Here is a 16613-nt window from a genome sequence, read left to right on the forward strand (position 1 = left end):
TTCCAAAACTAATTCATACTTGTTGAACAATTTAAAACAGCTTCAGAGCACAGTTGCCTTTTTAAAATTCAGTTTCTCAAACTGATCAAGGCTGTAGTCTGATGGTTTAGCAGGACAAGTCATGTTAGAAGTCAAAATGATTTGAACATCTGGTTATGCAAATACACTCCAATTGGCATGCCTCTATGTTTTAAAATAAAATCCAGATAATAAAGCTAAAACCTTTATTTTAGACAACTGATGTTAAAAAGATTGAATAGCACTAAAGAAACGTGGGTGGCAACATATGCTCCAATATTTTACAGATGAAAATGTGGGCAATGCACATCAGTGTGTGGTCAAGGTAACAAATGTTATTCATGAGAAATATTAGTTAGGAGAGGCTGCAGCGGTTTGCATTTGTCTGAAACTAATGGGAAGAGCAAGATTGATCTCTTTTTTCCCTATTGAGTTTTGCAGCAATTTAAATAATCTGGAAACAAAAGGGTTTGTTTGTTTGTTTTTTGTGTTAGGAGAGAAAGTGAAAATCGCTTTTGGTGTGAGAGAATTGGCCGTCTGCAAGGACACTGCCCAGGGGATGCCCGGAAGTTTTGATGTTTTACCATCCTTCTGGGAGGCTTCTCTCATGTTCCCACATGGGGAGCTGGAGCTGACAGAAGAAGCTCATTCACGCTCTCCCCAGATTCGACCTCCGACCTGTCGGTCTTCAGTCCTGCCGACACAAGGGTTTAACCCACTGTGCCACCGGGGGATCCAACAAAGGGGTAAAATGGGAGGAGGAGAAGGAGTAGGAAAAAACGGGACAAAAGAAGATTAATCAGGACTATCAGGATAGTTAAAGGAATATTACTTAGCAAATGGAATCTGATATTGTTTGGTTAGGGTTTCAACCTTGATTCTTTGTGTACATTGCACAATGTGGTTTCAGGTTTGCTTCAAAAGTAGATACAGTAGTAATAGTACTTTTAATGGAATTATATGTAATATAAACAGAATTATAAAAGCCTTTGACTAAAAATGCAACGCTTACTATTCTGCTTTCTTTTGTATTAGAGCTTCTAAGGGTCATAGGTATCGAGAAACTATGTTGATCAATTGTCTTTTTAGTGGCAATTCTGAAATCAGCTTCCTGACTCTATGTAAAAGACACAAAAGCTAGTCTCAAGTTTGTGTCTTTTGCACCTGCATTCCAAATAATAAACAAAACAAGTGCTAAGAAGCAAAAAGGGGAAAAAAGCAACAGCATCAAAATGTGACATAAGTAAATTATATGGTAAAATATAAATGTATTTATAAATACACTGATGCCTTGTTCTAAAGAATACATTTTTTATATTAACCTGTTGTTGAGGATGCAAAAACAAATAACTATGTAACAGACTTCTGTAAAATTCCATTTCAACAGAGAATAGTATCCAATTTTTAGGTTCATACTGTTTTAAACTTTTTTTATTTAATATGTTTTAGGGCACTTAAAACATTCTTACCGTTTTTATTTTTAAATTATTTTAAATTTTCATATAAATATTTATAGACAGAAAAAATAACAATGATAACAACATGGGATTATATTAGAAATTCACCGGGCAATCAATTCTTTTATTCTTAACCATAGTTGTTATATGGTTTTCTACCCTTACATTGATGTGGAATTTATAGCCAAATATATATTTATTGCCTGTATGCCTCAAAATTCTGACCATATGTAGCTTTCTTTCGTTTTGGTTCCTAGCTTCTTTTTCCTTCCTAAGTCTCAAATATGTCTCATCCCTACCTTTTTATACTCTCTCTGTATAACAGGAGTTGTAGTCCAACATTTCTGGAAGGCACCCAGTTGGATTTAACTGAGTATAATCATAGGATTATATTCACACTCTTGTAACATCCTGCATAGACTATTGCAACACGCTCTATGTGGGGTTACCTTAGAAGACTGTTCGGAAGTTTCAAGTAGTCCAACAGGCTGCAGCCAGGTTTCTTACTGGAGTAGGGTACAAGGAGCACACTACTCCCCTGTTGTGCCAACTCCACTGGCTGCCAGTCTGCTACCAAGCACAATTCAAAGTGCTTGCTTTAACCTATAAAGCCCTAAATGGTTCTGGCCCAGCTTACCTGTTCGAATGCATCTCTCTCTATAAACCATCTCAGAGGTTAAGATCATCCGGGGAGGCCCTGCTCTCAGTCCCACCCCCTTCACAGGTGTGACTGGTGGGGACGAGAGACAGGGTTTTCTCAGTGGTGGCTTCTCAGCTATTGAACTCCCTCCCCAGTGAAATTAGGTCAGCCCCCTCCCTCCTGACCTTCAGAAAGAAAGTGAAGCCATGGTTATGGGACCAAGCCTTCGGACAATAATTCTCAGTGGAATGTGTTTATGGAACGAAGCAATTGACAACTGGAAGGGCTCCTGGAATATGCCTTTGGACTGAGATTTTGATTAACTGTTTTAAGACTGATGTGCTTTAATCATGGGTTTTAATGTATATGTTGCATTATCTTGTGTATGTATATATGGCATTGAATTGTGTCTGTTTTGTGAGCTGCCCTGAGTTCCCTTTGTAGTGAGAAGGGCAGGATATAAATGCAGCACATAAATAAATAAATTATAAATTATACAGAAAGTTGCCTAAGACCAATGAAACTCCACTCCATTTAACCCGGTGTTGTCTACACATGACTAGACCCAACTTTCCAGGATTTTAGACTGGGACTTATACCAGTCCTGCCTCGAGGTGCTGGGGATTGAACCTTGTGACCTTCTGCAAGCAAAGCCCAACTAAGCTATGGCTCCTACTTCCTCTGAGAAGTTCACTTTACCATTAAAACTACATTATTCTACTACCAATTTGTATGCTTTCAGAATAAACCCCTTTATCATTTTCTCTGGGTTCTTAGGGCAAGACATAAACTAGGACTGGGAAGCAGGCTTGCTCCCAAGCTGGAAATTCAGAATACTTCCAGCTAATGTGAAACATTTTCTTCTTCCTGTCCCCAAAGAGCACAGCAAGGGGGGTCATACTCTGGAATTTTGCTACTAGACCACAAAACTACCTCGGTAAATGAGCCAGGAACAGAGAGCTATTCTCTATAAAAACATAGCAACTGCGGCTCTCGAACCGATTTTCTAAAAAAATTGACAGAATCAACAATACAACATAGTCAACAAGATAAAATTTGGTTTCACTGTAAAAAAAGCTTTTAAAAATTCATGATGTGCTTCAACAACTGTACTCTGCATTATATTTACAAATGTAAATATATCTAAGATCAACAGTTATGGCTTGCAGACAACACCCTTCCAAATATTTCCTCCTATTTGCAAGCAAATATCTTCAAGACGGCGCTCCTTGAGTAAGAGCATTTTGTTTCTGCTTTACACTGAGATAAAGAGTTGGTTTATTAGTGTAAATGACTAACTTCTTTGAATAGCTTCATCAGTAAGATTAATTTATTTTCTTTTAATTAGGTCCCTGTGGCTAACACTGGCGAGTGGTATTAGCAAGTCCTGCACAGAAGCTGGAGCTCAGAGACTTCATACAGACTTCAGTCACATTTACATGCCCACAGCAATGGCATCAAACCGAGCTGTAGACAAGCCGTAATTAACGGTATTGAATTATTAACATCCAAATTCTTTTTGAAATAAGATGAATGTCAGTCCTTTTTAACGATACTGTGATGTGGACAAATGTCACTGAATTTAATAGAGGCGGCTGGTGCCCGAGGACAGTTACCTTCTCATTAGCCTTGTTGAGGTCTAAGATCATGGCATCAACATTCTCCTGCAAGACTGTGCAAAGCTCCGGCCAGGAGAATTTATCCAGGATGCCTTCTGGTTGTTTTATAAGAACACAGCCTGCTACCAAGTGCTGGTATAAAGTATGGAGGAAGGTTAGCTTCTCCTGCGGTGGGGGATTTGATTTTTTGAAGGGAAAAGACAGAGAAAAGAGAGCGTTAACTGCAAATACTGTAAAGAGTCCATTGAAATGTGTCATGTAAACAGTAATGTCTGAGCGGGCTCCAAAGGAACATATGACCTATGTTCAAATCATTAGTCAAAATGAGAAAACAGATAATTGCATATCAGACATACTCAATAGCTGATCTTGCAGATACTTCATTTATGCCAGGGAGAGTTCCTCCAACACCATGACCCTGCCCCTAGCAATGGCTGGAGTACAACTTATTAACTATCTGCAGGATCAGGTCTTGCATTCTTATGCATCATTGTTTCTATTAATGAAATACTGGCTATGGTTATCTAAATAATCAGGAAAAGCCCCACACAGATATTCTAGTGGCAAAGTGTTATACTAAATCTGAAAATGATGCTGAAAAAAGAAAATGTATATGTTATTGAAGGCTTTCATGGCCAGAACCACTGGATTGCTGTCAGTTTTCCGGGCTGTATGGCCATGTTCCAGAAGCATTTTCTCCTGATGTTTCCCCCACATCTGTGACAGACGTCCTCAGAGGTTGTAAGGTCTGTTGGAAACTAGGCAAGTGGAAACTAGGAAACTAGGAAACCAGGCTGGAAGCAGCTAGGCTTTGAAACTACAAGGCTATTCAATGCTAATCAAGGTGGCCAATTGCAACATTCACACTTGCTTCAAACAAACAAGAGTTCTTTCACCCACCCTAGACATCATTCCACAGATATATAAACCTCATGATCCTAGTCATTCAACAGACTTCACTACCTCTGAGGATGCCTGCCATAGATGTGGGGGAAATGCCAGGAGAGAATGCTTCTAGAACATGTCCATACAGCCCAGAAAGTAACAGCAACCCAGAAAATGGATGTTTAGCTCCACCCTATCAATAACACCTAGCAAAATATACCCATGTTATAATCTGTTGCATTTTCTGTCGTGGCAGGATATAGGGCCCTTCCACACAGTCCTATATCACAAAGTAAGATTAATCCCACAATATCTGCTTTGAACTGGATTATCTGAGTCCACACTCAGATAATGTTGGATTTTCTGCCTTGATATTCTGGGATATAGCATTGCAAAATGTTCCATGTGTCATTGAGTTAGGGCCAATGACACATGGAACATTTTGCAATCATGATGTGAGGCAAAGTTGATTCAATATAAATATATTTTTCATGGCTGGTGAATGCTCATTGCAATTCCTGGCCACCTTGTGTTAAATCCTTTACGTCTTGGATCATTACATTTAGAAATGTATCATAGAATAATAGAGTTGGAAGAGAACTTGTGGGCCATCAAGTCCGCAGGGAAATCGCATTGCGAGCACCTCCAACAGATGGCCATTCAGCCTCTGTTGAAAAGCCTCCAAAGAAGGAGCCTCCACCGCACTCCGGTCTCCGGGGCAGAGAGTTCAACTGTTGAACAGCTCTCACAGTTAGGAAGTTCTTCCTCATGTTCAGGTGGAATCTCCTTTCTTGTAGTTTGAAACCATTGTCCTGCGTCCTAGTCTCCAGGGCAGCAGAAAACAAGCTTGCTCCCTCCTCCCTATGACTTCCCTTCACATGGCCCTCATCATGTCTCCTCTCAGCCTTCTCTTTTGCAAGCTCTTTAAGCTGCTCCTCTTTGGGCTTGTTCTCCAGACCCTTGATCATTTTAGTTGCCCTTCTCTGGACACATTCCAGTTTGTCAACATCTCCCTTCAATTGTGGTGCCCAGAATTGGACACAGTATTCCAGGTGTGGTCTAACCAAGGCAGAATAGAGAGGTAGCATAACTTTCCTGGATCTAGACACTAGACTCCTATTTATGCAGGCCAAAATCCTATTGGTTTTTCTAGCTGACACATGACATGTAGAGTATGGCCTTAATGTATCTTCTCTCCCTCCATCTACTTATTTTGCTCATAGAATATATAGTACAAGTACCTTCTTGAAATAAAAATTAGCTGCAGAGTTGACTTTACACTTATTTAATCGATCTTCTGGTTTTCATCAATTTAGAGGACAGAAGAATGGTATCTTGCATTGTTTCAATGATGCAAAAGACTTAAGAAATTTTCTATAAATCCTAAACTAGTGTTTTGATCCAAAACCCACTAGGTTCAAGGGAAAGTTTTCCACTTCTTTTAGCGTGCTTTAGGTGCAGTCCAACACAAGACGTCTCCAAACATACTTTGTAAAGGAATTAAGAATGGAATTGCTATTGTGATGTTTTTGTTCCAACAAGATTTTGGTGTTTAAATCTCTCCTGGGAAACCACCACCAACACACAGTGAAGTATTAACAAAAGCCTTTCCACCCCATCTTTTGCTTCTCCTCGTTAATTTAATCTGTCGCCATTGTGTCCTTTTTGCTTGGGCTGTGATAAACCAAGCATGGTAATCATCCATTTGGCCTGAAAAAAGGAATCCAAGGAACCAGAATCAATTCACACATGTTGAACCCAACCACAATACTGTAGACATGCTGACTTTACAATATAGTCAGGCTTCTAGTTTCCTCTACTTTAATCACTATCTGATGAGCAGAACAATTCCAACTGATTCATATGGACACAATTTAAAACCCAGACTGTAAGAAGGGTGGAAAGAATGTTTCCTTTTTACTCACTTGGCATTCCTGCTCATATTTGTTAGAGTAATGAGCTCAATATGCAGCACAATTTAGATAAAGAATATTGTACCTAGTGCAGAAAAACTCCATATGAAAAAAACACCCTAAAAACTACGGGAAAGCAAGTTAGGCATTTTAAAAATAGAATAAACATCATGGTGGAAAGCATGTTTCAAAATAACACTTCATGAAACAATTACTGTACACAACATACCATAATCAGCTGCTGCCCCATGAACAGGAAACTTATTATACTTTGTTGGTGGGCAAGTAAAATGACCTGCGTTCTACACGTCCGTTATAGTTTTTGCTGTCATTTGAAATAGTTAATGGGAATTAATGCCAAGGGATTGGAAGACTATCCTATTGCAAATGCAGATATATTCCAAATGTGTGCATCTACATTCAGCAAAACAGCAGCTAAATAAATCCCTAGCCATGTTTCTTTAAATATACTCATGTCCCTTCCCCACCCTGGTATTTTTAAAATGTAAACAGCCAGAATGGATTTAAAAAAAGGTTATAGCAAAGTATTAAATAAAAAAAATACTCAGTGCCAGAAGCAAAATTACATATAGGTTTTGTAAAGCACTCCTCTTACATTTGTACTGAAGGGGCATACATTGAAGTCTACAAACTAAACATCTCATGTATGTAAATGCAAAAAAGCTAAGATTAAAGATTCTTTTTGACAGTTATCTTGTTTCTGGTAATACCTCGGTATCCTTCTCATAAGCCCGCGTGAGCTTCTGGATTTCATTTTCTAATTCTGTAGAATGCACCTTCTCTTTTTCCCAGCAGTGCAGTATATTCTGTAGTTCCTTTTTTAAGGTAGCTATTAAAGATTCTCTATCTGCGCACTTAGCTTGAAGATGATTTAACTCTCTGTTGGTCTCCGAAAAGTTGTTCTTTGCTTCCTAGAAGTGACAAAAGAGGGGGGGGGGGGAGTAAATAGCTTCATCCAATAAAGCATAACTTTTGGTCTGTTCCTTAGCCCGCATTAATATATACACATCTAGAAGTCCTTCAAAGCAAAAACATTTATCCAAGTAATTAGCAACTATTATTACTATTACTAGAAATTATACAGAGTCAACACTAGAAATTAGGTAACTGTAGACCAGTGGTTCTCAACCTGTGGGATTCCAGGTGTTTCGACCTACAAATCCCAGCCAGTTTACCAGCTGTTAGGATTTCTGGGAGTTGAAGGCCAAAACATCTGGCAACCCACAGGATGAGAATCACGGCGTAATGGAAATATTCCTGTGTAACTATTTTTCTCCAACATCTTAGGCCCCATTGACATTGACCATTTCATGCAGTTCAGAGCTAGGTTCAGACTGTGGTGGTCAGACAACAAACTCCCAGAAAAGCAAATTAAAGCCTTTAATATGTGTATCAGTGCTCTGTGGTTTGTGTAATCACCATCCAGGCCTCAAACTGGTACCAGGTTCTTTTATGTAATTATCTGCACACTTTCTTCAATACCGGTTTGAAACTGCATTAAACGGTCAGTATAGATGGGGGCTTAGAAATCAAAAGCTATGTTCATACTATGAACATTTTTAGAAAAGATGTCTGATTCCACCTCTTTGTAAAAACAGAAAAGCTCAAGAAAAACTGGGAAAAATCTTCCACCTAAACAATCCCACTTTGATGTAGGACAGGGATCTTAGACAACAAATCATCTTTAAAAGCAAACACACCAAGATAAAGTATGGTTCTGGCCCAGCTTACGTGCCTGAATGTATCTCCCTCCGTAAACCATCTCGAAGGTTAAGATCCTTGGGGGAGGTCGTGCTCTCATTCCCAATTCCTTCACAGGCACAAATGGTGGGGATGAGAGACGGGGCTTTCTCCATGGTGGTGCCTTAGCTAAGGAACTCCCTCCCCAGGAGGAAGTAGATCAGCTCCCTCCCTCCTGACCTTCAAGAAGAAGTTAAAAACTTGGCTGTGAGACCAAGCCTTTGGACAATAAACTCAGTGCAATAAATGAAACAGAACAAGTGCATTTATGACCGGGAATGCTCCTGGACTAGGATTTGGATTGTGTGATTTGTATAATTGGTTTTAATGTTAAGATGTTTTAAACTCTATGGTTTTTAATGCATTGTTTATTTTATTTGTATATTTATGCAGCATAAATTTTTGCCACTGGTAAGCCACACTAAGTCCCCTTCAGGGTGAGAAGGGTTGGGTATAAATATCGTTAATAAATAAATAAAAATAAGTAAGTGGCCATTGTTAACACAACCATCACAACTGCAGTTTGGGGAAATAAAACCAAGCAAGAGGAGAAGTGCAATGTGATTTCCCTCATGTGCTATATAAATGAAAATACAACTGTCAATTCCATTTAGAAATCTTTTTTTTCCCTAAACTCTTACAATAATAGTGATAATCTTTGTTTGGGAATAGGAAACAAGGTTAGAAAAATAAGCCCCACAAACTAGGGTTTAGGTTAGAATAGATCCAGAGAAGCACTTGCAACTCATGTAATGTTTTTGAATCATTATGGTGTAGTGGTTTGAGTGTTGAATTAGGACTCTAGGAGGTCAGAGATCAAATAAGTCATGGAAAACTATAGGTGACTTCCACTCTCTCAGAGAAAGGCAATGGCAAATCTCCTCTGAACAAATTTTGCCAAGGAAATTCCATGATAGGATTGCCATAAGTTAAAAATATGTGACAATGCCCCATAACATTTTATTTCCTTTAGAAAATAGAAAAGCTGCCCTCTGAGTCTATATCTTGTAGAATCAACTAGACAGCATGTACTTAATGGGATTCTGGAAAGTATAGTCTAAAAATTAGCCTGTCCAGAGCTCTGGGTTTCTCTACCCAGTCTTCTTCATTACATCTCTGATGACTGGCCTCCAAGCCACTCTGAAAGGTTCAAAAGTCCAGGAGAACACCATATGATGGGGTATGTGATGGAAAACTATAAGTATCCCCATATGGCAGTCTTAAGCACATTGTACTGTGATGTATATCTATTCAGAATTAAATCCTGCTTAGTTACTCAAGCTTACTCATAGGTAATTGTGAGCAGAACTGCAGTAGGAGAGGGATCAATGGATAACCAGGTGAAGGAAGTATTTTTCTATTTGAACAAGACATCTTTGGAACCAGTCCAACAGGCTTCAAGGGAATTGTTCAAAATATACAGATACTCAAGAGACACCTCAGAATAGATATGTAACACATTTATTAGGGTAACTCTAGAACTGAGAATAACACATATTGGGCCTTTCAATAGGTAAAAAGAGTCCCTTACAAAGACAGTATTCTGCCCAGAAAAAGCTTCACTCTCATACAGCTGTGAGATCACAGATTATTGACTTGGAAGAAACTGCAAAAGCCATCCAGTCCAATTTTGGGTCATATAGGAACACACAACCAAAGTACTCACAACAGATGGCCATCCAGCCTCTATTTAAAAACCTCCAGAGAAGGAGACTCTACCACTCTCCTAGGCAGCATAATCCACTGTGGAACAGTTCTTATCATAAGGAAGATAAACCATTTATTCTCAAGTAAATATCTTAAAGTAAATGAATCACCTGAGTAGGCATTCTCAGGATTAGAGTCACAATCAAGATGAGACTTAAAATATAGTTACCTGAAGTTCTTGAGCTTGTGATCTCAGTTGCTGTTGAGAAGAATCATACTCTTTAACCACCTTCTCAGACAAAATTTCCATTTTTTTAAGCTAGACAAAGAAGGTAAACAATCCATTACAATATAATCACCTGATTTACAATACAGTTACTAACAACCTCATAAGAAGATACTTTTCGGCAGCATATGCCGGCTGACCTTCCCTTTTGCAATTGTGACCACTAGCTCCCATCCCACAACGTAGAGCCACTTCTGGTGGGGTTCCATCACAAAAGGGAAGGTCAACTGGCATATGCCCCCACCACAGAAACACAGGAGGCTTCCCATGTTACTATACAGATCAACAGGGGGGAGCCGGGTGGCCAACGCTTCCCCCCATGAGATGTGGCAAAGGGGGGGGGGGTCGAGCAATGTGGGGCGCAGAGCAACAGTTCCCCTCACCCCCCGAGGGACACCACCGGATTTGCCACTATGTCTGACGAGGATGTAACAGACTATGCCGATCCTGTATATACTGACTTCCTTGGGAATATAGCACACTGGACATAGAGTCCATTTCCATTTGATACTTGCCATTTTTCAAGTATAGGAAACTAATTATTTTATTCCACCATCATACACTCTCTGCTGTGCTCCTCTAGACTACATTGTTTTCAACTAGATTAAATGTATTTTATCTATAAATGGTGACTAGTTCTAAGAAACTTATTAGTGCCTGCACGCTGAAGTTTTATGCTTATTTACTCAGAATAAAGACCTCTTTAGCTCAATTAAGCTTACTCATAAGTAAATGTGAACAGAGCTGCAGCTTTAGTGTTCTTGAGGATACTCTATTATGAATAAAATGAGCTAAATTGCCATTTATATACACATCCAAATTATCTTAATAGGAAGAGCAACTTTGACCTATGTGTAGTTTTAGCAGATAAATACACACTAACAAGCTCAAGAAATTATAGTGTGTATAAAAGAAACTAATTTTTTAATGAAAGCGCCTTAGAGTGTGTCTTTTTTTTTAAAAGTATCTGAAGGTTTTATTGTTAATTACATCTAAGAGAGAGGAAGAAAAGCCAAGAGACAGCAGTGCGATCAACAAGGAAATGCAAAGGAGGGCATGGAGCTGCCCCATCTGCATATCAGGAGGGCACTCGGTGGTCTCAAGCTCTGTATGACAACTTCAGGGTCGGGCACATGCAGCCCTACTGGGAAGTCTTGTGGCAGGTCATCAGTTGGACCTGCACTGCTTGCGATTTATTTTTCTTGACAGTTCATTCTTCTTGCTGACAGAATACTCTTTCTGCTTTCTTAACACCCACCCCTTTGGTCTCCCCACTGCTGTCTCTGGCATCGCTTCACAACAAAACATGTTCCTAAGCCAAAGCCTGCTGAGTCGACTTTTCCGTTGTGCTGAAGATCAGGTGACATTCACCCTCTCAAACAACAATTTGCAGTCAGTATCGTGTGCCTCCTCTAGGCCTCAGAAGACAGCTAAACATGTGGGTTGTCAATGGAAGAAACCTTGTAATGGTGGCTATGTACAAATATGCATGATAATACTTTCACTAGAATAAGCAAAGATGGCACAAAATGGTTTAATTGAGGTTTACTCTTCCGAATATTAACTGCACTTTTAATATTACAATCCATCAAATGTTTCAATTATGGCTAAAAAAAATAATTTCTTTAAAATTATTCCAGTTTGATTTTGCCTTGCTATATCCAATTATAATTGCAACTCATGAATTCTTGCAAGTAGCTATCCTATACAGTGATACCTTGAGTTAAGAGTTTAAGTCGTTCGGTGACTGAGCTCTTAACTCAAATCATTCTTATCTCAGAGCAAATTTTTCCATTGAAATGCTATTAATATGTTCCAGTCCCCCTGCATATTCACTTTGAACAATAAAAAAGAAATATCAACTTTAAAGTTGTACCACAACGGTAGAAGCACAAAGTTGTGGCAAGGAAGCACAAAGTGAAGAGCCAGAAGCAACATTGTCTTCATACTGTACTCATTTCAGCCTCCCTCCTTCTCTTGCTCTCTCTCTCTTCATGAGGCCAAACATACCAAGAATAAAAACCACACAAAATCTTGTAACCCAAAATTCCTCAAAGTGGGCAAAAGCAAAGCAGACAGCAAACTCCCAAAGCGGACAAGAGCATGAGGCACAGAGGCTGCTCCCTTGAAACTCTGTACTCTCTTTTTAAAATATTTATTTATTTATTTATTTATTTTATTGTTTCTCATCCTCCACCTTTCCCCTTGGTCAAACTCTTTGTACTATAAACTACAGAAATTACATTTGTAATATCAGTCTTAATCTCAATATCAGTCTTAATCTCAATTTTTCCACTCCAGTCAGGAATTACCTAAGTAATTACTAACTGGATTCCACATACTCTTAATTATTATAACATTCTCTATTTTATCTATATTGTTCTATTTACAATTTGTTATTTCCACATTTTTTACCCCTGGTAAAAAAAATGTGAAAGTTGTGCAGGAGTCCTGTACCAATTTTGGAGCATTTTCCTTCTTACTTCCGTTAGTACATTGTTTTTCTTTTGCTATATTTATTTCCCTTTGGATGTCTTCTCTCTCAATTTCCATATCCCTTCTCCACATTTGAAATATTTCCTCTATTATTTCTTCTTTTAGTGTTATAATCTGTTCGTACAAGTCTCCTGCCACTTTTTTCTCATCTCTCAGACATTTTCCTATCACTTTTTCAAATGGACCGTCCTGTTTTTTTAATTATCTCCCTTTGTCTATTAATATTTTGTCTTATAGCACACTTTGAATCCCACTTCCTGCTCCTATTTCCTGCTCTTATCAAGCCCTGTACTCTTGTGCTAGTGCTCCCTCTTGCGTTAGCTCTTAACTCAAACCCTGCTCATATGTCAAAGCAAACCCAGGTCAAGCAACAGCTCTTAACTCAAATCACTCTTGGGTTGGATGCTCTTTAAGTCAAGGTTCTACTGTATATTGATGTATATGTCTAGAAATATTGGTCAAAAAATCACACCAAACACCTAGGTTGACTTATTCATAGATCAAGGTAAGTACTGTACTTTAACTCTTACTTTAAAAAAAGAACATCCCCTTCTCTGTATAATGTGGTAAAAGGAAAAAAGCTTAATCCATCCTGAGAAAACCTAAAGGAAGCACTGACTCTTCTATTCTCTCCACCGTGGCACCACTTTGAATGCCTGAGTGGGGAAATAGTGGCTGCCAGGACAGCTATCCCCAAGGTGGCATTAGTGCTTTCTCCTCGCCACAGAATGATCCAACCTTATCCACAGGTCATATCAAAATCCATCATTTTGGTCCCAAAATCTGCCCTGGACTTATATATGAGTTTGACATATAAATGAGTGTATATATGGTAGATGTTCAATGCAAACGTGTTAAACCTCAGGACGAGAGATCTGGTAAAACTAGATAGCAATTAACTTAGAAGTATATGTCCAGTGTACTTCACATCCCAATTCATCACAGAACTACGTATCTACTCAAAAGTAAATCCCTTGCTAATAAATTGAGCAGCAATCCAGGTACATATGTTTATGTACACAGTAAACTATCCAATGAATACTAAACAAAAATGGTATTTTTAAACACTGTGAGACATTTAAAACTCTAATTTCTGTTTTAATTATATTAATAAAGCAGGAAAACAAAAAACTAACTAAAATGAATATATATTTTTCTGCTAGCATATTTTTCCCATTCTGAACATGCATTTGTACTCATCAGTTATACTGGATTTAAACACATATTAGGTGCCCTGAGCATGATTTTATACTATACATTTATGATAAAGCGTTAAAAAATCATGGATAGAAAACATCAGGTATGCGTGTGTTAGGTACTAAAAATAATTGGTCAGTATAAACAGTACACTGTAAAAAAAAGAACACGGCTAAACAATTTCCTAAGTTTAAGTGAATCATGACCATAGGGCAAGCTTAGAGGAAGAACAGTGACAAAAGATTATTTCTTTTTCTTATGTGTGAAGCTGTCAACACAACATTCCCAGAGTTTTGACCTCTGTAACAAGCCAGGAATCTCGACTATTGGGGGCCGAAGGCTATGTGTGTGGAGCCAAACAGTGCAAGTGTTACCTCATTAGATGCATCTTCCAGCTTGTTCTGGTAATCTGTCAAGGTACGCCTCAAAGTCTCAAGGACAAGAGTGAAGCTTGGAGGTTTATCTTTGTCCTTGCGAATGCCTGAAGAAAAATACAGAATCAAAACAAAGCCCTCCGAGTTGAACACAGACAGCAAACTTCTCCAAGAGCAACAGAGATATTTAAATTAGTTGGGCTCCAGTGACAATACAGAATGTTGAACAACCACTGTGTTTTCTCCAAGGCATACGAGTGTATCGGTTCTTTAATATCAAATGAAGCTGAAGAAAATTCTCTCTCTTTAGCTGTAGCTCACCGCATGAAAATATTAACTCCGATTTGTTTTCCTGCACATTATGAGGCCCATCTCCGATCATATTTTAAAGGCATCTAATGACTGGAAGTCTATGCTTCAATGAAAAAAGAAATGCTCCAAACAAAACAACCATGTGTTTTTAAAATGTACTACATCCATACTTTTGTTGCTTCATGATCAGTCATATAGTTTGCAAAGAAATCTTCTTTCTCACAGCTATGCCAAGGAATACAGGACTTCCTATTATGCCTGGGTGCAACATAAAGCAGTTGAAACCTAATCCTGAATGTTATTTCTTTTCTTGCACTATACACAAAAACTGAGATACAAAACTCAAGTGAATAATTCAAGCCATTTGAACTCCTGGAAGCATTGATCATACTGGTCTTGTCTTCCCTAGACCTCCAAGCTATAATTCTAGGATCCCCACTATTCATAAATATAGTGAGTATACACATCTTGTTCTATGTTCTATGAGGATCTGCAGGACCTACTGGATAATACACCAAAAAGAGACATTATTTTCATCACAGGAGACTGGAATGCCAAGGTGGGAAGTCAAGTGACAACTGGGATCACAGGCAAGCATGGTCTGGGAGAACAAAATGAAGCGGGACGCAGGCTGATAGAATTTTGCCAGGAAAACTCGCTGTGTATAACGAATACTCTCTTCCAACAACCTAAAAGACGGCTTTATACATGGACCTCACCAGATGGTCAACACCGAAATCAGATTGACTACATCCTTTGCAGCCAAAGGTGGCGGACATCCATCCAGTCGGTGAAAACAAGACCTGGGGCTGACTGTAGCTCAGATCACGAACTTCTTATTGCCCAATTTAGAATAAAACTAAAGAGACCAGGGAAAATACACAGACCAGTTAGATATGATCTCACTAACATTCCTAGCGAATATACAGTGGAAGTGAAGAACAGATTTGAAGGACTAGATTTAGTAAACAGAGTCCCAGAAGAACTATGGACAGAAGTCCGCGACATTGTTCAGGAGGCGGCAACAAAGTACGTTCCAAAGAAAAAGAAAACCAAGAAGGCAAAATGGTTGTCTGCTGAGACACTGGAAGTAGCCCAAGAAAGGAGGAAAGCAAAAGGAAACAGGGATAAGGGGAGATATGCCCAGTTAAATGCGCAATTCCAGAGGTTAGCCAGAAGAGATAAGGAACTATTTTTAAATAAGCAATGCATGGAAGTGGAAGAAGACAACAGAATAGGAAGGACAAGAGACCTCTTCCAGAAAATTAGAAACATTGGAGGTAAATTTCAGGCAAAAATTGGTATGATAAGAAACAAAGATGACAGGGACCTAACAGAAGCTGAAGAGATCAAGAGAAGGTGGCGAGACTATACAGAAGATCTGTATAGGAAGGATAATAATATCGAGGATAGTTTTGACGGTGTGGTGAATGAATTAGAACCAGACATCCTGAGGAGTGAGGTTGAATGGGCCTTAAGAAGCATTGCTAACAACAAGGCAGCAGGAGACGACGGGATCCCAGCTGAACTGTTTAAAATCTTAAAAGATGATGCTGTCAAGGTGATGCATGCCATATGCCAGCAAATATGGAAAACACAAGAATGGCCATCAGACTGGAAAAAATCAACTTATATCCCCATACCAAAAAAGGGAAATGCGAAAGACTGCTCAAACTTCCGTACAGTGGCCCTTACTTCTCATGCCAGTAAGGTAATGCTCAAGATCCTGCAAGGAAGACTCCAGCAATACATGGAGCGAGAGTTGCCAGATGTTCAAGCTGGGTTTAGAAAAGGCAGAGGAACGAGAGACCAGATTGCCAATATCCGCTGGATAATGGAGAAAGGCAGGGAGTTTCAGAAAAACATCTACTTCTGCTTCATTGACTATTCTAAAGCCTTTGACTGTGTGGATCATAATAAATTGTGGCAAGCTCTTAGTGGGATGGGCATACCAAGCCACCTTGTCTCTCTCCTGAGGAATCTGTACAAGGACCAAGTCGCAACAGTA

General features: G+C 39.0%; 1 protein-coding gene across 3 annotated transcripts in view; it reads right to left on the bottom strand.

Moving 5' to 3' along the window:
- CCDC171 (coiled-coil domain containing 171) overlaps positions 1-16613 on the bottom strand; it is a 217845-nt gene that overhangs the window by 137371 nt on the left and 63861 nt on the right. For all 3 annotated transcript variants that reach the window (XM_067464374.1, XM_060762416.2, XM_060762417.2), the window contains 4 exons: positions 14294-14400; positions 10170-10259; positions 7264-7464; positions 3732-3899 (listed from right to left, as the gene is read on the bottom strand). In XM_067464374.1, the coding sequence (XP_067320475.1) occupies positions 3732-3899; positions 7264-7464; positions 10170-10259; positions 14294-14400 (566 nt within the window). The remainder of the gene's footprint in view (positions 1-3731; positions 3900-7263; positions 7465-10169; positions 10260-14293; positions 14401-16613) is intronic.

The sequence above is a fragment of the Anolis sagrei genome, chromosome 2, assembly GCF_037176765.1.
Source record: "Anolis sagrei isolate rAnoSag1 chromosome 2, rAnoSag1.mat, whole genome shotgun sequence".
Taxonomy (NCBI): Eukaryota; Metazoa; Chordata; class Lepidosauria; order Squamata; family Dactyloidae; genus Anolis; species Anolis sagrei.